General features: G+C 39.3%; 1 protein-coding gene across 17 annotated transcripts in view; it reads right to left on the reverse strand.

The window, feature by feature from the left end:
• The window catches only part of LOC131470106 (rho GTPase-activating protein 12-like), a 45,765-nt gene that overhangs the window by 15,754 nt on the left and 3,992 nt on the right, over window positions 1-26,019 (reverse strand). For 14 of the 17 annotated variants that reach the window (XM_058645682.1, XM_058645707.1, XM_058645764.1 and 11 more), the window contains exon 2: window positions 21,241-22,017. In XM_058645682.1, the coding sequence (XP_058501665.1) occupies window positions 21,241-21,942 (702 nt within the window). In that variant the 5' untranslated portion in view covers window positions 21,943-22,017. Of the gene's footprint in view, window positions 1-425; window positions 478-13,986; window positions 14,159-21,240; window positions 22,018-26,019 lie in introns of those variants that run through there. The other 3 variants (XM_058645718.1, XM_058645798.1, XM_058645807.1) reach the window with 3 other exon arrangements.

Genomic DNA, 26,019 nt, shown 5'->3' on the forward strand with positions numbered 1-26,019 from the left:
GTCTGCAGAGCAAAAAATAGCAGACAGGTTCATAAATAATGCTGTGACCTGGAGGGCTTTTAACATTGGCTCTGTGATGCTTTTATTGCACAGGGATCAATAGGGATGAAATATACAGGAGCCCAGTGAACAGCTGGAGGTACGCATGAAAATACACATGAATATTCAGCAGATGAGGAGAAGCCTGTGAAGTCTGCTCAATACCACAGCATGAGGAAATTACAAAACACTGGTAAATATACAATTGTTTCAACCTGCATGTATTAGAAAGAGATTGGTTAGAAAGGCAAGACAACAATTGAGAACCTCTCCATTGAGGTAAACCAGACCTCCCAAGTACAAGCCTGCTTGAAAAAAATGAAAAAAATATTCTGCTTTAATGTTAAGTGGGGTCCAAACAATTGCAAATATATATAAAGTATTACCTCTATCATCGAGCAGCTAGTAAACACATCGTCCTCTTCATGTGCCAAGATTGCCCTGAGAAAACTTTTCCTTGGAGCTTGAGTGGTGCTGTCAGCCGGTGTTCAAGCCTGGCTACACTGTTCTGTGGTTTTCCTGCTCATGTGTGATTCAGTGCATGAGGAAGTCCTGGTAGTCAATCGGCCGTTAAAAGCCAGTAAGGTCGCTTCCCACCTCGGTGTCTGCCACAAAACTACATTTCCCCTTCAACTCTGTTCTGACAAACACCTTATATGCTCAAACTGCAACTTAGTGGTTTCAAGTTTATATTGACTGTCCCTGATGAGAAATGACTAGTATTAAATGTGTGTGGTGATTTCTTTGGTCTTTGCTCCTAATTGGTGTCCTTTGTTGTACAGTGAGAGAGGTTCAAAGATGGCCATTATCACAAACATGCAAGTGAGAAAATTGAATAAGAACAATTGCGTTCCAATTCCATAGTCCCATTATAGTTGGACTAAAACAATATTTTTTTTGCAGAGCAACGTAGGTTATGTTAAGTAACAGCTGCATGAAGCTATCAGGTTGGCTCATTAAAAATGCACGGTATGTCTCTGAAAGCAGCAGCATATTCCTGAGCAGCTGGTGTGAACAGACCGACCGCCTAATCAATACCAAGCTCTCAGATCAATGACCCGCAGTGGAACATAAATACGTTGACCTCTCATTCTGAGGAAGATGCCCTCTTGGATAGTACACTGTGCTTAAAGGAAAGGTCGCTGACTGGACAAGTGTCATGGTGTATGACAGTGTAACGTAACTAGATCAAAGATGTGCTGTTTTAATGCAAGGGAAATGTCAGGTGATTAAAGCTACATCCAAACTAGGGCTGCAATGATTGTTTCATTAATCAATTATTAATCGATTACAAAATGAATTGTCAATTATTTTGAGAATTGATAGTAATAGACAGATTAATCGATTACTAATTGCAGCCCTTATAGAAACTAATATGTTTTAAGTTTTGCCTGCTGTCCACACCGCTGTGCCGTTTTCCAGCACCTTGAATGGAAAAATATGGGCAGCGTTTTTGTTTGGATGGCCGGAAAAAAACATCTTTGAGAGCAGTGGCCCAAAATGGCCCACTTGTAATAGTGGCATTTTGACTGGTGCCAATCATCTGCGAACTGTTCTTTTCTTTCAAAAATATCAATTATCAATACAAAATATAAGTCAAAGTGGAGGCAGAGGTCTGCTGTGTGGGACAGACTCAAACCACATGTGCTTTCTCAGCAGCAGAATTAACAAAGAGAAGATCATCATCGGCTCAGTCCTTTAGATGGCACCCTGACGACAAGTTTGTGGAGTTACAGAGCAACACACCAGCCATGAAGCAGGAGGAGGAGGAGGAGGTGGAGCTACACATGTTCACCTCCTCTCTCCTCCCCTTTTCACTTTGACACAGATGAACCTGCTCTGCTGCATACCACAGGGAGCTGGGAACACCAAACAGGCACACAAGCAATATAAAGACACTGGATCCAAAGCTTTAAATTCAGGTTAGACCAACACATACATGCACACGTGCAAGCTCATACACATGCTCAGACATGCTCTCACACACACACAAACACAACCGTTAACATGCACAGTGAAAACGCCAACCTCTTCTACTTCCTTGTGTGCTCAAATTTTATTTTCACTGGGACATAAAGCCACGCACAGGTTTGCACAGATATTCCTCTTACGACACTGCACCAACTCAGATTCATTTGGACAGTCTAAACAAAGCTGACCTTGACTACAATCAGTTAATGTCTAACCTGTAACCAAACCACAATTCTAATGTTGGCCTTAAACTTCACCAATCCCTCAGAAATAAGGCTTTGGTCATGACAAGAATAGTGTTTATGCCAGAGAGGCAAAAAAATACAAGTAGACATGAACACACATAAACGCACACACAGTGGGCGGAGCCTCCACCTGTCATCTCTCCCTGTCTGTGGACAGCAGCATGTGTTTCATAACTCAAGTAGGAAATGTTTCTTAATATATCCACATTTGGTGATGACCTCATTCAATGACATAACTGTAAAAAATGTGTTTCAATGATTGAAATAATCCTAAATTGCAGCACCATAAAAGAAAATATAGATTTCCATCCATCTGAGCTGATTAAATATAGCAATTTGGGCTGTGACAAGTTACCAGCATATACTGCAGGTACTACAGCAACAATGCATGTGGCACAAATAACTAGTGAAACCAGTCATGAGGCGTGACAACGGCTGATCGAAACAGGAAGACAGGAAGAGTTGTGTACATGGAAAATTGCCAGGCTTTCTTTCCTGATGTGATTACATCACTGATACTATGACACTGTAAAAGCATGACAAGGTAATTAGGTAATGTAAACAAATAACATATCAAAGGATTTTAGGATTTTAATGCTGTGACATGGTAGTTTACTAACTAATTATTGTTATTAAAGCTTATGTTTCAGTGCGTTCCCTTAGTCTAACACTTCAAGTTCTGACTGAAGGACTAGGTGCATAAAAAGGGAAGAAAAAAGAAACTTGTCGAAACTGATTACACTTTCTGGGAGTTAACCAGAAACAGAAATAAAAACACAACATAAAGATGAATGAGAGCCAAGCCTAAAGAAAAACACACACATCCATTATAGCATGGTGAGTCTTTCACTCTGTTCTGAGGTCATATCAGTAAATCTGACTGAACAGGGATTAAAACAAACTACCCACAAAACACTGCAAGTCAACACAAAAAGCTCTTAAAATAGTGGCACCACCCAAGGCAGTTACACAACTCCAGTGTGATTACATTCAACAGGAGAAAAAGGAAACACAGAAAAGCCCAGGAGAGCTTGTACCCGAGGGACCTCGTGAAGCTTTCAGGCTGCACTGATTGAACACACCGTGTTTTATCTTAAAGAATCTACAGTAACTAAGCTCTTAAAACATGTGTTATACATTCAATGTTTAAATCAGAAAAGAAATCAAACGTTTATTTGCTTTTTTTATTCCCATTGTAGCTTGATATAACCGTGTCTTCAAACCAGGGCTGAGAATTCCCACTGAGGCCCTTCATATATAAATGCTGCTTTAGAAATTTGTATTAAATTCACTTTATTCCATTTAAGTTAATTTCATATTGATGGGATTTGAAAGATTGGCAAGTTTATTTGTTAAAACTGAGCTGTGACATATCTCAAATCTTACCTCAAGATAAGATTTAGTACAAATGTACCCAAATGACTGTGGCACAAGTTTCCCATGTCCACTTCATTGATTTCACAGCAGTGCATCACATTTCCTACAGCATAGGATGCTATGTGTGGTCTGTATACAGTTGACTGGATTGAGTCAAGAATTACAGTTCATAGAAACTCAATGACATCTTTTTTCTCTCTCTGGGAGTGAGAATTTCCTGCAGTGACACATGAACTTTTTCACACATTCTTTAAAAAAAAAAAAGGATCTTCAGAGTTGACTCAGCCTCACATGTAAGATCAGTGCTGTGTGTCAGAGGCTCCAGAGGGAGTAGAGAGCACTGAGGAGGATCACGACTGAATGATTCATCCTCCTTTTCCATCTACCTGACTGGTCACAGCCAGTGATGCTAATTCTCCATCACTGTGGATGGCTAAATGCTGGAGGGGTCCCCACTAAGGATGGTGGAGCTGATTTTGTAAAAGGTGGACAGGTGTGGTCAGTGGTCAGGATGCAAAGGGAAAATTGGATGTGACTTAAGATTATCCCTTGTAGCTTTTCAGTCTCACTCAGAGGCTCTCATATTGTCATTTGATGCATAACCACTGTTGCCAGTAGGGCTGCACTGATTAGTTAATGATTCATTGATTATAAAATTAGTTGGCAATTATAAATATATTTTTTTAACTCTGTATAACTAAATAATTGAAAATGAATAATATTGGTTTGTGGACAAAACAAAAATATTTGAAATATTAATTTTAAGGTTGGACATTTCATAGACCCAAAACAACTAATTAATGAATCAAACAAACAATTAAACACCACAATCGTCATCTGCAGCCCTAGTTGCCAAGAAGAAAATTAAGCTTTTTTTTTCCACACTGGTGGCTTTTCACATTTTCACAAAGACCCAGTAGAGAGCAGTCTATCTGCTGTCCCGTGTTTGTTGACCTCTGTGACCACATCACAACAGGGTTTCAGATCCAATCTAAACCACCACTGATGGATGTCTACATCTCGACACCTGTTATCTTAATCCACCTCTGTTCAGCCGTTAAAGCTGAGCAGCGGGATGAAGATATGAAGCAGAGATAAAGAGGCTCTGTTAATGCCAGTCTCAACATTCTTGTGCAGGTGATGTCAGGACATTTTGTTATTTTTACTACCAAACCACGAATATTAAAGCTCCAGTGCGGAACCTCTGTCGTCCCCCGGAGGAATCCTGAGTGATGACCAAAAATGCGGCTCAACACATACCTTTACAGTTCTATTTACTAATATTCTCAGTCAAAACTGGACAATTCATGCAGCTTAACGTATTAAACAAGATAAGCTGAGGAAAATGGACTTCAACACATTAGTATCACAACTTGTCAGATCATATTACAACACACACAGCTTCACTGTTGAACCAGCTGGGTTCGCTGAATAAGTTCAGACTGAAGCCAGTGGTGGGAGAAACAGGACTGAGTATTATTCATTCAAACACAGACAAAGTTCCTTTAAGGCCATGTCCAGATGTATTTGATGTTCATTCATGGACATAAATGAGGTTATATGCCCATTAACCCAGAGAAACAGGGACACATCACTGCCATGATGCTCAGCTGAGCTCAGTCTGTGTGACAGAAATAAAAGGAGACACATTGGAGCGCAGTCATTATCTAAGTAGACTTTATTCATCCAAAAATGACCAGGCTGCCTTGGGTGATGATACTAGCTGGAGCAAAGTCAGGGGACTTCTTATGACACATTTAGTGAAGTTAAGTGCTCCTCTTGGTGCTGCTATAAGAGCCCTACCTCCTACATTTTGGTGCCAAGTAAAGGGATTACAAATCAGTTTGAATTAAGCTGTTCGACTTGTACTTTCAATTATTTAAGTATTTGTTAAATATTGAAAATTGTGGCTGTCAGTGAAAACTTACATCTTAAATAGGTGCACAAACTGATTGGAGCTTCCATTTGACTATAAACTTTTAATATCTAATTTTCTTGGAACTGAAAGGATCAATAAACAAATATACCAATAAGACTTACTTATTACTTAATCCGAGGGCCTTTCCAGATTTATGTTTGAAAATAATTTGAGATAGATTATTGCTGATATAATGGAATTTAAATTTTTCAGATGTTCAAATTTGTAAAAATGTAAAAAATTTTAAACTGTTGTTCTTAATTTTGATGGTGATTTAACTATTATGGCTGTATTACTTGTACTGTCTTGTGAAGCACTTTGTAATTAAATTTTCCAGATCATTATCTGTGGCTACAGCCCATAATTTCCTAGTAGAACACATTACAAATTAGATTTTTACTGGCTGGATATTGAGAAGCTGTAGGTGTGGACGGACACCCTTAGCAACAAACACAAACACCACACCAACATCAGTCTCACAGCTTTAGGTCATTGCCCATAACGGTTTCTTTCCACTTCTGAACCAAAGAAAAACCACCGTCTTCTCCTCAGAGCTTTAATAATGGCTGTGAGGTCAAACATGTGGGTGAGTGGTCAAACGCATGAAGGACTAATGATAGAGGCAGTCTGAGGGACTGCACATCAAATACAGGCTTTATACATAGTATACAATATGAAACACTCCATGTTGATGCCTAAGCTTCATCCATTAATATCATCAACAGAGTGTCATGGACAAACACTGGAAAACATTTCAGAGCTGGGACAAAACATGATCTGATAAAACGGTTTAATGTGGCTAAACATTAACAAAAACACTAAGCGTCATTCAAATATTTGAGGCAAAAACGCAAGAGTAGACCTCATAAATGACTGTGCACTGGAAAAGGAGTGAGTCACGCCTTCAAGTGACACAAGCGGCCTTTTACTAGCACCACAAATTGTGGAAACACCCCAAAATCACAGGGATTGCTGTAACTGAGATGGATATTTTTCATAAATGGCAGAAAATTAGTAGCGCTTCCATATACATACACACAGACATATATATATATATATACATATATATATATATATATATATATATAAAGCAGTTGAAACTTACCCACTCAGTAGCCTGAAGCAACTTTTTCAGTTCAAACAACATGAAGGAGGTCAGTGCAGCACTGGCCTGATTAGTTAAAGTAGGTTATTGGCCCGACAGTTATTTTAAGCCAACTGAGGTTTATTCAGAAACTTACAGGCAGATGTGGGTTGAAAGAAGAAGTTTCTTCATTCCAGAAACAGCACTGGTTTTTGCTGATTGATTTTGATATGCACCAGCATGAGATAGAGTCATCATGCTAGTATAACCCAGTCAACTTTCTTCTTGTGATATCTAGTTTTTTCCACATTTAAAAAACAGTGGAGTTAGGAGTTCAGAATAGCAAGACATATCTTTTATTAGAATGGCTGCCTCTGGTATCATTTAAAAACAGACAGAAGAAAAGTTCTCTTCTGGAAAATCTCTTTCATGTTCTAGCAAAACAGGTATTGTAACAAATATCCCAAAATGAATAATTAACACAAATCAAAATAAATTGAAACCTTAGGAATATGGACTCACAGCCCAGTAACAGCCAATTTCTCAACACTTAAGACAGGTTATTTACTGTGTTTTTTGAGTCCTGAAAAGCACCTGGACATTTAAAAAGTCAACCAAGAAGTTAATTGGCAAATATAAGCTACACTATCTATTTTATAGATTGAACTAATTTTGATAATTTATTTAGAATGGGAGAGTAATTAGTACATTTGTAGATAAAGAAAATAATTGTTATGTGACAAACCAAAGGTGCACTCTGGGCTATATTTAATAGTCTAGAACTAATTGGAAAACATCAGTGGAGCAAGTTATGCCTTCAGGACCAAGAGCTACTTTGACACTCTGTGATAGAGAATATACAAATAACTGTGATGTGTGAAAGCTGAGCAACAGCATGCAGAGACAAAACAACAGAGCAATTAAAGTTTAGTGTAATTAAGCTCGACGATGAGCCCAAATGCTGCCTCCAAAGTGTTTTCACACAGCGAATGACAGAGCAAGGTAACTGGTGTTTGAGTGAAGAGGAAATAATGTGCAGCCATAGAGCCCATCGACTCAATGAGGAGACAGAAACAGACCAACAACTAATCCCCTCTGCCTGATTTCACTGGTCGGAGGACAACTACACCTAATAAAAAATAACTCCTGCATTAGTTTTATTACTCTTTCCTGTTTCTCTTTGCCCGTGTCTAGTAGTCTGCTGTGTTTGCCGTCAGAACCTCATTGATCATTGTGTATCCCAGTTAAACCACAGAACAATGCAGATGCAAGAGCTGCCTCTGAATGAAAGGACAACATGAGTGTTATCTCTGGAAAAGGAAGCAGCTGACTTTGCTGTGCCCTTTGTTTTCCTTTCATTATTCTTCACTACCTGAACTTGCATTAGTGCTGCTTTTCATGTACATCTATACTTCATTGTGTGTGTGTGTGTGTGTGTGTGTTTTATTGTCCAATAGGTGATGTGGGCAGCCACTGTGGTTTACAAAAGCTCATGAGAAAACTTAACATGATATGAATATTTCTGTATCCTTTGGTCACCTCGATCAAGTGCCAACATGTTTCTGCACACTACAAAGAATGTGGTGTAGAAGAAGAACGAAAAAGACATGCACTCGTACTTTTCACCTCCTCCAGCTACACTGAGGCGGCCACGTGTCCTGGTCTAAAGCCACATGTCTCAACAGTGCACCTCTTTAAAGATGAGGAGGAGAGTACAGGGCAAGTATGAGGAAGAAACAAGCATGAAGAGTGTTCCCCTGGCTAAGGATGCTCCTCCCATCAGCCAGTAGCATGTCAGAACATCTCTTATTATAAATGACTTTATCAGCACAAATTTAGAGCAAACATTATGTAAATGGAATGAAGACGATAGAAAGGTAAAAAGTCTAAATATTAATTTTTCGTCACTCAAAAATACTTTTAACTATGTTTTAAAGCAATTCCTTAGTAATGAGCTCATAAAATACTCATGATCAGTCCAACACTGGCTGGGTATGGCTTTTGCAACAGCACAAACACATTGTTTACAGCTTAGTAGTTTAAAAGATGGGTGTCAGAGATCGGAAGTTGTACTGAAACACAAATAGTGGCTAACTACTGTGTCTTTGAAACAGGGTGCTGCTGCTAAATATAAATATATGTTCATACAGCGAAGAACAAACTTTTTGTTTCAAGAACAGAGTGTGGGTAATATGAGAAGAATATGAGAAGGTTAAAAAAATGCTGTGCACATGTGTTTTGAGCTGCTGGTGCAGGTCTCTTGGCTGTTTTCCATCTACTTGCTAAATCTAAATCTATGTGGAGCTACGTGGCGAGAGGCGAGCCAGCTGCTGGCAGTGATCACTGACCATACTAATCCTGCACTGGGTCATTCTCATATGTACACAGGGACATAGAGATGTAAAAAATAAATAAATAAAAATTAAATCTGCACTTTCCAACTATTCAGAAGTAAGATTCAATTTCTGAGATACCACAGTACCTGACTGCTATTTCCTTCAAACATGTTCCAACCTGAAGTAAAAAAAAAAAAAAGATAGAATTTACCCAAGAGAGGCACTCGGTAACACCAAGGCTTATGTGGTGCTAGGTATGAGGCAATGGTATAAAGTAGCATAACGCAAGAATCAGTCTGAAAGCAATGCAAGACATTTTCATGAATAACTGATTTATGCATTATTCTTTATGTTAAAAAACAAACAAACTGGGGGACATCATTTTTGGTGTCACGTGTTGTCTTTCTGCTTTCGGTTTTGCTGCCAACATGAGACACTATGTAGACACTGAAATGAAATGCATTATATATATATATTCCAACAACATGGTTTTACTGAAAACAATGGTAAACATCACATATAGCTGGATTGTTAAAAATATATAAATAAAAAAAGAAATTTTCAGCACAATTAAACCTAATTTAAATCAAAATGCAATGTCTCTCATTGCTATTTTCAACCAAATGTACCTCTCATTTACTGCCACCAAGTAGTATTAATGGGGATTTTTTTTTTTTTTTGCAATATGTATATTGTGCATGTTGACATTGCAATAACTACACATTGTGTGTACATGAGGAACACTTACATGAGCAACCATCAACATATGAACTACTTTTATTCTAATGCTAGGATGAGAATTTAAGCTGAACTTAAGCTGAAGAGAAGAATTCATGTTTAGACTTTGGGTGATATGCCTCCACAGTTATCCTTGTACTTCTGACCTTGTCTGTGACCATTTAGATGCTGCTATATCACACTCATCTAATTTAGTGGCATGTCATGACATGGCATGTCTGTTCTGACTGTGCCCTTCAGCTACAGCACTGCGTCAGGATATACGCGCTCCTTCTCCCTCTCTCCCTCCATGTGTGTGTGTGGACACATCTTTAAGATGATAAAAGACAACTCCAGGGCTGATGATTTTTACATACTGTCTTCCTGTCAGTAATACCTTTGCCACTCTGTCATACTGTAGCAGAGCAAAGACAAGATTGTCTTTCAATAATTACAAATGACCAGAAAACAGCGGGTAGAGAGACCAGCACACCTTTATGAAAGATAACAACAAGCATTGTGTGGTTTGACTTTGTATTCACAAAAGGCACACACTAGAATCCAACTGTCCTTGAGGGGAAAAGAATGCTTGCTTTTTTCTTTTCAGAATAGCAGCAATTCACTGGGCCTGAACCTGTATTTCGGGTCCTGAATGCAAATGAACTAAAGTGTGCATCATGTCTCAGACTTGACAGAAAATCTCAACAAGGCACAAAAACCTGGTCATACTGAACAAGCTCAGCAAAACATAGAGGAGTTGATAAGTTTCATTTGTGGGATTTAAAGACATTTGCAGATAAGTACAGATGATGTGAATTTATTAAGTTGTGAATTATCAGCAGGGGAGAGGGAGAGGAAGAGGAAAAGGAAGGAAGGAGGAAGAGGCAGACAAGGCTCCTGAAATAATCTACTAATCTAATCTGGAATAGAATTTTCCCAGGGGCACAGTCCACACAGGAAGTTAAGGAGCTTTTATCCTGCAGGAGATGAGTTGACATTAAACCAAGGAGAGCTGACAGTGTGCAGCCAATTCCCCAGCATGACTCTGCAGCTCTGTTATCTTTGTTCCTCCAAAGCACTCATATCACAGTCAGAGTATTTTAAAGCTAATTTTCTGCACAGATCGCCCTGAAATCTTTGCAAATTGTTCAGGATTCAAGCAGCAGGCAGACATTCGCCACAGGTGCATCAGGGTTTGAACTTGCAGGTTTGAAACAATTTGGCAACTACTTGGCCTAAACATGTCTCAGTTAAGTAATTTATGATTAAACAAAAATAGAAGGCCTTGAGCAATGAAGAAATCTTAGAGCCCGTTTCATCTTTAGTACATCATAACCTAGAACAATGCCACAATCGTCACAAAATGCAAGACAATATGTAAAAACAATGCTCTGGAGATATGTTGACAAAATAAACAATCTTTCTGCGCCAGAGTCAGAAAAATGGCTGTATCCACAAAAACAAAAAACTGCATCAATGAATAAACATCAAGTGTAACGTACAAAGAGGAAAGTAAATGTCCCTGTTCACCGAGTACTGCAGCTTAAACAGCAGTGAAAATGTCAACTGCTAATTTTCCTATATCTAAAAGATCAAATTCATTTTCTGAATGATTACATGACTAAAATAGAAAACTGTGAGAGAGCTTTGCTTTCATGAAAGGAAACAATAATCAGATCAAGACTGGACAAGTTAATAAGTACAGTAAGAAAAAGAAAACTCTTGTTCCTGTTTTTCCAAATGTATCATCTTTGACTCTGAACGTAACTTGAGGGCAAAGTGGACACAAAACAGTGCTGTCTTCTGGAAAGTGAGAAATTATAGTGGGCGCTGTCATCAGCTAGACACACATAAGTACACATGGGCAGGGCCACAAGCAAACCTTTATTTATATTGGACAGGGAGATTATATGGTGGAAATGGCTCTCTGTCATTTAGTGGCTGCTCAGATATACTGGTTTGGAAAGAGCTGATCTCAGTGAAAGAGCAGCCTTTGAGAAGCCGAGATAAAAGAACTCATCTTCTCATTTACGATTAACTCTAACGGCAGATTTATTAAACACATGTATTGTTTATTGTTTCTTGTAGGAATTTTTATGGTTTTATCTACCTTCCTCAATTTTAAACCCTAATTATTAATGTCACAGCAAAATTTGACTAAATGTATAGGCAATTTTGTTGTTTCTTACAAATGAAACCATTAAAAAGCCAAGGAAATATACTTGATATCATGTCAAATTAAGTATGTAATACAGATAATAAACAGCTAGAATATCTATAACAGAAATTTCTATACTATTTTTTTAGGGTAGATAATACATCTAAGTATTTGCAAAGTAAGAGACCTCGAAAAAGGAAATGTTTTATGAGCTCAAACAGCCTGTGTCCAGCTTTATATCAAGTACTGTATATCTTGTACTGTATATCAAACAGTCTCAAAATATCACAATAATATTGAAAAGCAATAACGCCCTGTCCCAACAGTGTATACAGTCACTGTTTTATTCGGTCTGTGTCTGCAACTCCACCCTGTCCTCGTCCTCCATCCCATTATTCTCTGCTTCCCTGAGCTCGTCTCACCAGCCAGCTGTCCAAACAAATGCTTTGTGGCCGGAGCTTATATAATGAAGCATGGCCAGTGCTTAGCGCATCCTCTTAGCTATCCTGTCGCATGCCATCATCAATTCAAACATTTCAGGATGACACAACTGAACCTTCCGTCGGTCTCTTCTGCTGAACAATTTTATTGATTCAAGGAAAAAGTAGCTGAGGAGGCTTTCAGTGATCAATGTTATGGATCTCTTAGAGCGCTCAAGCTGAACAAATAGATAATAAACACATGTCTGCCCTGAGCAGGTAAACAAAAGCTGCAAGATCAGCTGATCTGTGTGTGTGAGAGAGAGAGAGAGACGCAGAGATACAGACATGAGAGAGAAACAGTCACATAAGCTGTGAGTGCGTGTTTGACTGGAAGCTTCTGTGGGCAACTTCAGTGCTCAAAACCCTCCACTTGCATTGGCATCATGATATCTGTATGGATGAGCCAATAAAACACTCTGCACTGCTCTGATACTGGCCAGCACTCTATTGGACATTAGGAAAATAAAAATGTGAAGTCTGATAATGTTCATAAACCTTAAATAAAGCATATATGCTTCACTTAACACAGGCACCATGCTGTAAAGAGAGATGTCTGCCATGTCAGGGATGGTGGGCAGGCCTGACACTTGGTGCTGCAGGTAGTTATCAAAGCAGGGCTGTCATGGCTAACTACATAGCAAGAGTTGCTATTGTTGCCAAAGTGATGTTTGCTGTGTTCACCATTGTTGGGCACACCCTGTACGACAACATCAACAGTGGGGAGAAAAATCCTGTTTGAGAGCTCTGTTTTGGCAGTGCAGTATTTGAGCTAACGCACGTATGTGCAAGCACCTGTGTTGGAATATGTGCACTATGTGATTTGATTGGTCAACACTCATGCTGCTGCTTGGAAAGTTGAGCATTTCTCAGATTCTTAAGCATGCAACATGAGCCAAGTGAAGGAGACCCACAATGCAGTTTGGCAACACTTGACTCTGATCCATTTAAAGTCAACAGAATTATTGTGCGTAAGTGTGAGACAGCAATGACAGCTGCATCAGCGTTTTTCAGCTTCTTAAATGTGAATATTTGCTGGTATAACAAAGAAATCATTAAAACTGAATCATTTTCGATTCATGGACAAAACAAGACATTCAAGAACATCATCACTTCCAGATTTGGTAAACACTGATCAACCTTTTACAACATGTTCTGACATGTTACGGAAACAAACAAGTACTAATCGTATTAGTCAAAATAATTAACAGGTTGATTGATTGATTATGAAAATAATCATGAGTTGCAGCCCTACAAACAGCTAAGTTGTTGAAAAGATAATAAAGACAGACTGGACAGATCAATATCAGGTGTAAATTCAAGGTTGTGATATAAGCATCGTATAGGACACAACAAACTGATCTAGCTAACGCTAGATATTGGTGCATAATACTGTATGGATACCCAACTGAAATCAGACACAGCACTTAATTCAAAGAGTGAAACGCACACTGAATCTAACTGCATCAGCTGTTAAACATTTACAGATATCAGTCACTCACTGCAGTGGTTTACTTTTACACAGCAGAACAACATACTATACAGGGGGTTGCTCTGACTTGGCAGAAAATGCACATGCAGCTGTGTGAAGAGAGGCTGCTGCTGACTGATGCATGTGATGGTTCCTGCAGTTTTGTGAGTGTGATAAAGAAGCTGCCTTACCGTCTCATTCTCATCTGGGTACATACTGTCCTGTAGGTGAGTTGCCGCTGCAGAGGAAAAAGTGTAAATGGCCAGTGGAGCTGATGAGGACAAAGATGATGCAGCGAAACGCAGCAGCCTCTGCCTATTCACACACTCTCTGTCTGACTGACTGACATGACACTGTGGTACAGAAGATAATTGAGGCCCTGTACACACACTCGCACATGCACACACCGACTCTTATTCACTCACACATTCTTACATAAACAGAGAGAGACAGTGAGAGAGAGAGGGAGAGGGAGAGGGGGGGAGAGAGAGAGCACTCAGTGATGCTGACTCTCCCACAGCTGCCACATAACTCACAGCTTGACCTGCTCTCCTGTAATGCCTGCACAACAAACAGCCTTTGCTGACATAATAACCAACATGCATTTTTACACACACATACACACACGCGCACGCACACACACACACAATTGCAGCTCTCAGAGAGATTAAGAAAAGCTCCATGAAGAGGGGAACAAAGTGCCCCTTGCCCTACACAGACACTTCTCATCTTTGTTTCTCATCAAAGAAGCGATACAGGGCATAGTCGCAATTTACACTGGATTAACCCACATAATCACTTTCAAGGATATTTGTTTTACTACTGGCAGCTGTGTTTGTCTTTAAAGCTTCCAATTCATCAGTCCAACGCTATAGAAGTTACAGTATCCATCTATATTAAGATTCTAACGTGGAGAAAAAAATCTGTTTGAGTTAAACCTTCTGATCTTCCTCACAAGTCGATTTCTGGAAAAGCTGACAAATCTTCACATCACTCCCACTACAAATGCAGCTGTTATTTAGTGATATGATATATGATGCTATTAAGGATACACTTGTATGTTACACCGGGCCAAATGTTGACAAATACTAGGGGTGGGAATCGTCAGAGACACCACAATGCAGCATATACTGTAAGTCATGATACATTATCACGAGTATCTGCGAAATCATATATTGCGATATACTGACACAACAGCACCTGACTGAAACGTCAATTGATTTATGTTTATTTGCAACATCAGTAAAAAAAAAGAAGCATTATATGCTAAAGAAAATGGATACCTGGTGTCTCAAAAGCGATATAATATCACAACACGAAATATTCACTGTATCCATTTTTTCCCCTAACCAAATTTACTGTCCATGATGGTAACTTAAACTTTTGTCATACAGAGTAATGATAGTAACAAAAAGTTTCTATCCATCCCTTTAAAGATTTGATTTAACATTTGTTATTCTCTTGTGTAATGTGAGCGGGGTTTTTGCTTCATGATAAAAAGGGACTGCATTTCATTGTACTGCATTAGGGTGTCAAACTTGGCCTTAATTGTGCTCTGTTACACAACAGTTAAACACACTGAGAAGGGTTGGGTCAGCCGCCAGACGACTGCAGCTCTGTGTGTGTCTCAGGTCGGATCAGTACAGAGCAGTACTTTAAAGCCCTCAGAGCTGCTTTATAACACTGGTGACACACACACACACACAAACTGACACCATCACAGACTGCAGAGCTCCACTGAGACTTGAACTGAATTAACTGCTGTTTGCTGATGGTGATTTTCCTGAAGGTGGGAGGGTGTTTTTCTGGCTCAAATCCCAAATATGTGAAGCAAAAAATGATCCTTAATGATTTACTTCACAATAAAAACTATTTCAGCTTGACATGAAGTGGACGTCTGGGAAAGTGTCTTAGCTGGTTATTTAAATTTAGTGATACTAACACTCCCCTTCTGTCAACAGCCGTAAGACATGCATTTCATTTCAACAATACTTTTCAGTCGCCAACAGTATGAGCAGTTAACTAATGTGTGTTTGGTAGAACAATGATCAGTATCAGTAATGATGGCTATGAAATACACAATAATAGGATAAAAGAATTCCCAGGAAATATTTATAGTACAAATCAAAGCCAAGTGAAGTGAAAATATTGTGGGAAGATTTACTCCTGAAAACCTGAAATTAAGGAAATAAATCCTTTGACCTGCCACAGTCGACATGTGACATAATAAATGAATGTACAGAAAAAATAATTAAACTCTTCAATTGAAATTGTTTTCATACTTTATTTATTGATGGCTATCAAGACATGAAGATGATTGAATGTGCGTATGAGCTGTGTCTGCTCATGTGTGAGTTGATAAATGACTAAACAGACATGACTGAGAGACTGTACAGACTGGCTGAAGGAGGATTCATATATTACTAATTTTATGTGCACTGGATGAACATTAATATACATGGATATGTTCAATCACTTAATGTAGAGTCAGGTGTGACAGTGTAAAAAATACATATGTCAACTCCACTTCCTGCCACGCAACAAAAATCAGTGAATTGAGGAGGTGCTTCCTCCAATCAATCATCCCGCTCAGAGGGTTTTAGCTGATTACAGCTGTCATGAAGAATGATGGGAGACTGCAGGGTAGTGATGGTGTTACTGACTGTGAGAGAGAGGGGGTTAGCCTTAGGTGTGTGTTTCTTCCAACAGTGAGTGCAGAGAAACCACAAATTATTGTTCATTTCTCAGATGATCTTACCGACAGCTCAAACACAGTGAGATGCAGGACTAAACAATTTGGTGACAATATCTTGTTGCATTTTTTTCTGACAGACATTGCATATCAATTTTGACTGCATTAGGACATAAAACAAAAAGTCATATTTAATCAATTTAAAATGTGTGTTTATTTCGTAATAATTGTATAATGTTTTTACAAATGGAGCATAATAGAGTCTCAATTACATCCATATGTGGAAAAAAAGGCTTTAATAATGATATGTCATTGCCAAATTCAGAATTAGAAAATAAGTACTAGAGAATGTTCACTCCCCAAAACTGGCATCAGCACTAGCCTGTGAAACTCTGCATGTGGTGTATGGCATACTCAGTGATGATCCAAAAGGAAGAGAGATGTTGTAATGCTGAAAGGATGAGGCCGTGCAGTGAAGCAAAAAAAATTAAAACACACTGAGACCTTGACAACCATTACACTTAGTGGCTGTAGGGAAACATCTGCTTCAATGGACACAATGTCTAATCCACCGAGACAAGGGGCTTCAAGATGTTTTCAAGGTGTCAGGTGATATCTCAATTGGTGACTTCTCACAAGGAATCAGTGGCTGATGGGCATATAAAAAAAAACCTCACTTCAGATGCTGAATATTTTTCATAAAACCACTTCCTACTAAAATGCCAGTAAAGGCCAAATATAACTGTTACCCTAACTTTTAACTTGACCTCAGCTAAAGGACTATAAAGAAATAGAGCTTTGTGCCCAAATACTTGTCATTACGGTAGCCCTCAGGATTTCCGCAGAACAGCTCTCCAAATAACTGACAAGATTCACAAGCGCATCATACGTTTGTGACATCAGCTTATCAGTACTGTAATTCCTAAATGGTTGAATAACTGCCAGACATTCAGAGTGAATCTTGGAAAAAGAGGCAGAAGCACTCACTCATTGAACATTTTTTGACAATACTACAGCTTTAAAATCAAAATAAATCCAGCCGGCCTGATTATCATGATGGTCATAAGAGGGTTAAACAGAATTACTGAATAGCATCAAACAGGTGAGAAATTGAAAGTGGATAATCTGGAATGACACAAAACAAAAGATCAAGAACAGCAGCAATCTACCAAGTGTTATTTCTGATCATTTTACTGATTATTGCAATGTGCCCCTCATTCTAGATTATATACTTGCTGCTATTAAAAGTGAACCAATCACACATGTACTGACAAAGTAGGCCTTCAGTGTCAACAGATATGAGAATGGTGATGAGTTCTGCAGACACACTTGTCACTGCTTGGTCACAAAGCTTATCATAAGGAGCTGCATGAGCCATCAATAAGGACCAAGGCCTGGCAGCTGGAGACTCAAACACACTGCTCTTACACTGCTGCTCTGTTTTAAAGTTCAGTAAATCTCCTGCTATCACAGGCTCACTTTCACCTCGGTCTGTTTTCCCACAAGAAGCAGAGTCTGTACATTTCAGGAAGTCCCGCCTCTCATCTGTGGTGTTATCAGCAGCAGCGTGTCGTTAGGACAGAGGAAAAACAAACAAGCAACCCACTGAAACTGGGACAGTTTCACGTCACCATCATCCACTATGCAGCACACAGGAGTTTAGTGGGATCCGCCTGACCAAACAATAATAAATCAATAAAAGGAATACCATTGTGGTAACCATTCTGTCATTAACAGGTCCTTCCTGAAATATACCAGATAAGGTGGATGAGGAGTAACTCATCATTTCTTTACCTGCAACAGGACACCAAAGTGCATGACCACGCTATCACGCTGCATGTGAAAATGGAAGCCATGCTGCGACAGACAGATGGACATATGTACCTCCATATTATATGATATATGATAAGGGATAACCAAAAAATAATTACTGTGCATTTGGCTGCTACCTCGCCTCAAAATGTCAATATGACAGCAGATGTTAAACTTACATTTTTTTGTGTTGAGTAGGTTTGTGTCATGGTAAAGGAATTTTCACCGCGATACATTTAAGTTGCTTAACACCGTGGTCGGCATTTATGTACAGTTGTGTTTGGCTTCACCCACATGAGACTGAGAGGGAGAGCATGTAGCCACCATTGCTAAGTTAACCACTAAGTTAGTATGTAAATGTATGTGCAATGAGTTAGTGAGAGTGAAATTATCTTAAAGGAACACAACACCTGTTTAGCCACTGGTGCAGTGGCCATCGTTTCTCTCTGTATTAAGTATTAATTTGAGGTGACGAAGTGTGCAATTGTCTTCCTCATATCTTGTCTTCCTCTGTATAGTTTTGTCCATACCACAGTATTTCATTGGTGCAGCCCAAAGTTTTTGTTTTATTTCTGAACTGCAGGTTTTGCCTGTGACCATCTGTGATAAATCACATTAGCGTAAAGCTATTGCACTGCTGTTGTGATAACTCACAGTCTAACACACATGATACTTACATGACACTGACACAAAACAGTGACTGTACTGTGTACCAGGTGTCCTGATATCCAAGCCAAACGACATATTTCCTGTTGACATTGTTCAGCAGTGCCTCACTCACATTACCAGGCACCAAGTTCGCCTTTACTGTGATCATTTAAGTTGTGGATCGAATGACTCACAGTGTGAGAAAATCCCACAGTGTTTATTTGCAGACAAAGCTGGACTGGTTGGTCATACACAACCAAAAACAAGCTCGACAACTCTGACCTTTCTACTGCCATTGATATGGCAAACTGAATGGTCGAGGGAGGAAGGAACACCATTATGAACTTTCCAGAGAATTTCCAAAACGTACATACGTGTTCACTTTAAGGTGACCTTTAACAAACACATCACACTGAATGACAGTGACGTCACTGGGTGACTTGCAGTATCTCGCTGAAATCTGAGGGAGTAAAAATATGGGCCAAAGTGACAAACAGGGCGACTGAAAGTCTAAAAGAAAAGGTACACGTTGTATACGTTGAGTCTCACATAAATCAGTGCCTGTATGATTTAGGAATACTTTGCTTTGACTGTGACTGAAAGCAATATTTTTCTTGTTGAAAACTATGACCAAACATGTTGAAGGTTACTTTGCGGGTTCAACCCAGAACAAGTAGCTATTGTTCCTTCAGTTTCTTTGACAGTGTGTATTTATGTATGTATGTATATATATATATATATATATATATATATATTTTTAGATGTTAATTACACATTTTTGTTTTAAAAGTATAATGAACCAAGTGCTAAAAAAACATTTGCAGCACTTCCTCACATCTTAGTCACATGGTGACATTTGCCTATGCTCAGTAGAGCATTTATGTCACATTAAGGGTTAGCGGATCACATTTCTTCTTCCGAAAAGTCAAATATACAAAGACGAATAACTGAGTAGTTGTACAGTGTAGTGTGTCAGTACATCAGTACAGTTGGTGCTGTGATATTTGTGAGTAGTATTCTTATTCAGGCAAAAATTACAATAACTGTAAAACTCCTATATTCAATAAAAGTGTAACTTGAAAAAAACTTAACTCCCTCTTTCCCACAGTTGGACACACACACACAAATACACAAAAAGTGGTATACACCCAGTGGCAACACGACACAGACCCAGGCTTTTGTTCAGCAACAGACTGAGCTAGTCCAGGAACAAGAACCCTCACTGACCAAGCTCACAAGCAAAGAGCTGCCTCATTTCACTGCGGCTTTCTGTCTGAAGCTTTCAGGTGAAAGGCCTAAGGCCTAAGGTGCAGTTACACATTGTTACCGTGTTCACTGAAACATGTAAATAGATGACGAAAGGGAAAACTAACTACAACTATAACAAGAGAACGAGTAAAAGGAGCCAACTGTTCAAACAGCTTCACCAACAGAGACCCAGTGAATGATCCAGAAAATAACTTGTTCTCCAACACTATTGTGGGAACAGGCAGAAGGTGAACCCCTTAATGCCTGTGGTCCATTACACTGCACTCATGCATACATGCTGGAGGCTTCATCTGTAACGTTGCTCATTCAGTTTAAATGCTTTTTGCGTTGCTGAACTGCATTGTAGATCTGTTGCCTGCAGTAGAAATTAAGAAAAGCAATGACCCATCAAATCACACTCTGCAAATATTGCACTAGAGGCATCAGCATTTGAGCCTACACCCTATACCCATGGTTCTCAAACTGTGGTATGTGTACCAACCAGTGGTACGCAAGCCTCCTCCAGTGGAAAATCAGCAATACTGTTCTTCTGTACACTGTACCAGGGTATGTGATGTGATGTGAGTGGAGCTGAGCAAGTTTGGGTGCAGTATCTATAGTATCTGTATTATAGTATATATAGTATAGCAGTATCTGAAATAAATGTGAGGAAGAGGAGGAGGATGACAGAGCAAATTATCTTATTGGGAATAAATCTGCCATCTGTGCAAAGTCTGTAGCTGACTGCTCGGCCTATTCACACCACTGTATATTAATGTTGGTGATAATGGTGTTACTTTAAGAGCTCAATAGTTTCTCAGGTGGTATTTGGTATAAAACGTTTGAGAACCACTGCCCAACACCATCAAAACAGAGCTCCTGAACATGGACAGTCTCCTTGTTGTACTACAGACACTATAAAACTTCTTAGTAACCAAAATGATCCAGATAGGCAAACTGGGTCTCAGAAGATAAATGAGCCTAAAGTTTTTATGCGTATGAAAACATTCAACAAACACCAGAAGAAGAAGTTCTCAATTTTTACCTGGAGATGTTCAGTGGAAGAGCTGCTCAGTTCGTCTCCAGATTCCGAGTCATTGGTGGGCCTCTCCTCTTCTGCTGAGTCATAGTTTTGGGTGCTGTCAACATCCAGTGGGGCCCTTGCCATTTCTGGGGATCGAGCTCGGGAACGGGGCAGAGTGCTGGACCCTCCTCTTTGGGCGGGCGGGAGACCTCCACCCTGAACTAGGATGTCATGCAGAGCTCGGTCGTGATCTGTGGGGGTGGAGGGGGCATGGCGGTGGTTACTGTCCCTGCGTTGGGTGGGGGGACTAAAGTGACCAGAGGAGCTAGTCTGTGCGGATGGAGATCGGCGGGAGTTGGACTCACGTCTGTGAAGGTCCTCTGCAGGCCGATCCTGGAGACCCAGCTCCAGGCTAGTTGGCTTTACCCAGAGTGAACCTCCACTTTGAGGAGGTGAATTGCTGGTGGCAGCAGGAGGATGTGGGAATGGTTTAAGTGGTGGCATTAGGGCTTTGCGGACCTCCCGGACATACTGAGCTGGCACATAAAATGGTTTAGTCCCCTCATCTTTCCTCACCTGCCACCAGTCCTCGTTGGTTTTCTTGATCAGCATGTAGCAATCCCCCTGCCGGATGGTGATGAGGCGGTCCTTGCTGGACTTGTATTCATAGTCATACTCCACCTCGATGTAGACTTCTCCCGGGGCAATAGGCAGCTCTGCCATGACGCCTCTGACTGTCCACACACCTCAGCTCACCACAAGAGTGAGATGTTTTTTAGCATTGCGTCATGAGCAGACCTAAAGAAAAACAACAAACAATTATGATTTTAAATAAATATTGTCACACTTTGTAATGTTACTTTATGTCCCTTAATAGTATTCTAATCCTGGGCCTTTGGTAAATGGTATTTAATTATTTCACCAAGCATTATGTCTGCAGGATACTAAGAAAACATTCCACATACAAAAATGCTGGCAATATTAATTTGGATAAATAAACAAATACTTATGTGTAGTATATGTGTTCCTAATGCTCCTAACACACACCCTTGTTGGCAAAATAAAAACAAGTTATCTACATTTACAGTGGTCATTTAAAACTAGATATAAATGTCAAATAAGTATTAACAAATATATTTTCCTCTGAAAAAAGATTCACTCTAATAATTACAGCAGGATAAGAAGTATTTCGCCTAATATCATACAAAAAAATACTGTAACATATTTCGGGATCTGTGGATAATCTCACTCTAGCGTCAAACCATTTCAAATAAAAATAAAATGTATTATAATTTAATACAATATTTAAAAGTATACACAAAAATGCAATCCTGGCTTATACTGTCTATGCTTTACTGTGTGTGAACCTGTGAGTATTAGCTTAGGTAATGTATTTAGAAATTAGAAAATACTCCTCTTTCCTTTTCTCTGTCTCTCTGTCTAACACAACAAAAACACAGGCAGACATGTCTTTTGAGGCCTATATTTCACTAACTAACAATTGAATATGACCTAATCTGAAGGACATTAGCCCCTCTTCAAAAGATGACCATTGAGTCCATTAATTACTGCAAAGTAGCACATGAGATCAAAAAGGAGGGGAAACAATAATGTGATTCACATGATCTCACTTCTTACACAAGTGTATCTCTGCCCCTCTCTCTTCCTGTCTGACCGCAACTGAGGCATGTTGCTGCTGAGGGGAGAGATTAGTGAAATCACACACGCATACTTTCCTGCTGGAGTCACATCTGAGTACACACATGCACACCCACACACACACACACACAGACACACTCTTACAACATGAGGTGAGGCTGTAACACACCTTGAGCAACCTGAACTTTGAAATGCTCATGCTTTAACTGCCAGGGACAAGAAGCATGCACGTTTTAAAAGCTATTCTTCTATCTGTAGTGAACTCTGAAGGCAAACCAATGGAAAAATGACAAAAACAGAGGCCAAAGAAAAGATAATGTTATCATACAAGTGTTGCCGTTGGGCAGGAATGTGACACGGTTAGATGTTGTCAAAAACTGCCTCAGGGAACCTCTAGTAGTATGTTTTTTTTGTTTGTTTTTTTGTATAGATAAAGATGCAGTGCTAGTGGTACTAGCTGGGGCCAGTGGTGCAAGTAGGAACAAAAGATTTTATGCTCTGACAAGTTCAAGTTGACTTGTTTCAATGTAATGTTCTTGAAACGTTGGGAGGTAAATCTAAGATCCAGGAAAAGTATCATTTTAAGAGCTCTTAAATGTCTTTTAGTTTACTTGAATTGTTAAATTACATAATTAATGGGGGTTTAGCTGTAACTGATATTTAGACTGAAGAGCTTGCTACATACATGCTGTAACAAAATAAAAGTGAATTAATTGTTTGACTGAGCAGTGCACAGAGAATTGATTTATTTTAATAAAATGTACACAAAAAATGTACTATATAGTATATATAAGTATGATATTATTAGTTAGCTCAGTCTACCTTTGGGTTGGGAAGTAATAAACTTGTCAATTTGCTCTCTGGAAAATCATAGAATATATCATATATCACATAAAACAATCAAGACTAATCAACAATGAAACACTTTTCTTGAGGTTCTGGTAAAGATTAAATCACAAAATCAACCTCAAACATCTGAATCATTTCTGGCACTTGAACAGTGTTTACACTGACAGGACAGTAATAAAGCGAAAAATAATCTCATGCTGAAGTTCTTCTTATTTCCCCTGCCACCGAAAACAACATTAAGTTTGGCCGAATGTATTTCAAACTGCAGAGCATCAACAACCCAGACAGTGTTCCTAAAGAAAGTGATGCAGACACAACCTCATTTCATTGATATGACTTGGCAGGATATTACAGTGTCAGTTGCTGTTAGAGCAGGATATTACAATGGCAATCGTACCTACAACATGACAAAGTGGGTCACATCCAAGTGAACATTTCTCTTAATAAAGCTTTAATCCTTTAATGGTTTTAATTTTACGATTGAAATAAAGAAACAAAAACAAAGCTTCTTTCTTCCATCTGGAGTCACATGTGTTGTACCAACTAACCTCATCAGCAAAGTCTGTATGGTTATTCTATCCCTATGGTTTAATTTATAGCTGAACGATTAATCAGCATATCGAAACTGAAATAAAGCCATTTGCAATGTCCTGCAGACATTTAATGAAGGTAGTCTTCTTCGATTCAGATTCCTTTCAATCCCAATTTTATTAAATCTGTCTCATCCGTCACTTACATCACATATTACAGTAATGTGTTTTAATTTTAGCTGGGATGGTCAGCAGTGGAATGTGGAGCAACTTCCTGCTCTCATATTAATTCATGCACTTTAGATCTTCTCCACTTCTCCTTCATTCATCAAACAAAACACATATGTTAAGGCCCATCTTCCTCTTCTACTTCGGGGAATGAGCTCCATCTCTGGCGTAACTTCTTGCATGCCTCATGACAGCCAGTCTGGGAATCAAGCACTGTTAGATCTCAGTCAAATGGCGTGTTTCCAACAGCCCAACTCGCCTTGGCATGGTTAAGTTGCGTTGTGTTTCCACTAGCATGGTACCTGGTACCAGTTACTTTTTTTTTTTAGTACCTGCTCTGGCGAGGTTCCAAGCGAGCTGAGGCGATACTATGCGTGAAGTCGCCAGACTGCCGACCACTGATTGGTCAGAGTGGTGTCACAGGAAGAGATGGTGAACTGTAGATCAGTTAAAAAGACTTAACAATCCTAAATGCATGGGTTAATCTCCAACAAAGACATAGGGAAATGTCTAGGGAATTTAACAGAGGAGTCTGGTGTATTTAGCGACAGCACTGCTGATCACCAGTGGCATCACAAACCAAAGAGGCGAGCTGGGACAATAGTGGAAAAGGGCCAAAACAGAATGCTGCACTCTTATTGGCTCACAAACACTGATGAGATTAACTCCTAAACTGGTATAGAATGACAAAACCTTTTTTGATATTAGGTGAATAAGAGGAAGTCTGATTCCCAGACAACACCACAGAAGCTCTATATGGGACGTATCCACAATACAAGATCCCTAAAAGGTCCGGCCTGTGAAATCTAATGATGAGACTGCAGATTTCAACCAAAAGAACGACCCCTCTGCTCACCCCTCACTTTCCTATTAGCACATCATGGTGGAAAACACAAACCCACAGGCCTTTGCAAACCAAAAAGGACGCCGTCATTGACAAGCAAACCGAGATGTCCATCAGCTAATTGTATTGAGGTTCCTGATCAATACAGAGGTTTCAAATTTGGTTTATGCATTGGCTTCTTTTGTGTAGTAAAAGTGAAATGTAAGCTCTGACTGGTTTGTTCAAGGTACATACAAGTTGCAAGGATTTTAAGTACATAGAGTATGTGTAAAAGGCTTATTGTATGGCTACAAAAAACAATACAATATCATTTTAAAATAAATGTAACCCCCTACTGAATGTTACACACTGAATCTTTAAAAGATAAGAGTGTCCAAAGAACCGTAAATGTGGATTCAGAAGCTGTCTATATTCCCACCACAGTTTCATAATGAGCCATACTTTTTTTCTCAGGTGCATGTGTATTAGCTTAATAAAGCACTGTTACTAGGTGTGAATAGGCCGAGAGTAAGTGAATTACTCTTGATACAAGGACAGGAGAGATCGTATCACCAGAGAAAACCAGGTTCAGGCTAAAGGTGCTCACATCATCCATTAGTCAAGTGAAACAACAAACTTCCTCAGTCACAATACACAGAGCACAGCAGGCTAATGACGCATTAAGCCGGGTGGCTGGGCATATTATTACAT

Source organism: Solea solea, chromosome 1 (genome assembly GCF_958295425.1).
Source record: "Solea solea chromosome 1, fSolSol10.1, whole genome shotgun sequence".
Lineage (NCBI taxonomy): Eukaryota > Metazoa > Chordata > Actinopteri > Pleuronectiformes > Soleidae > Solea > Solea solea.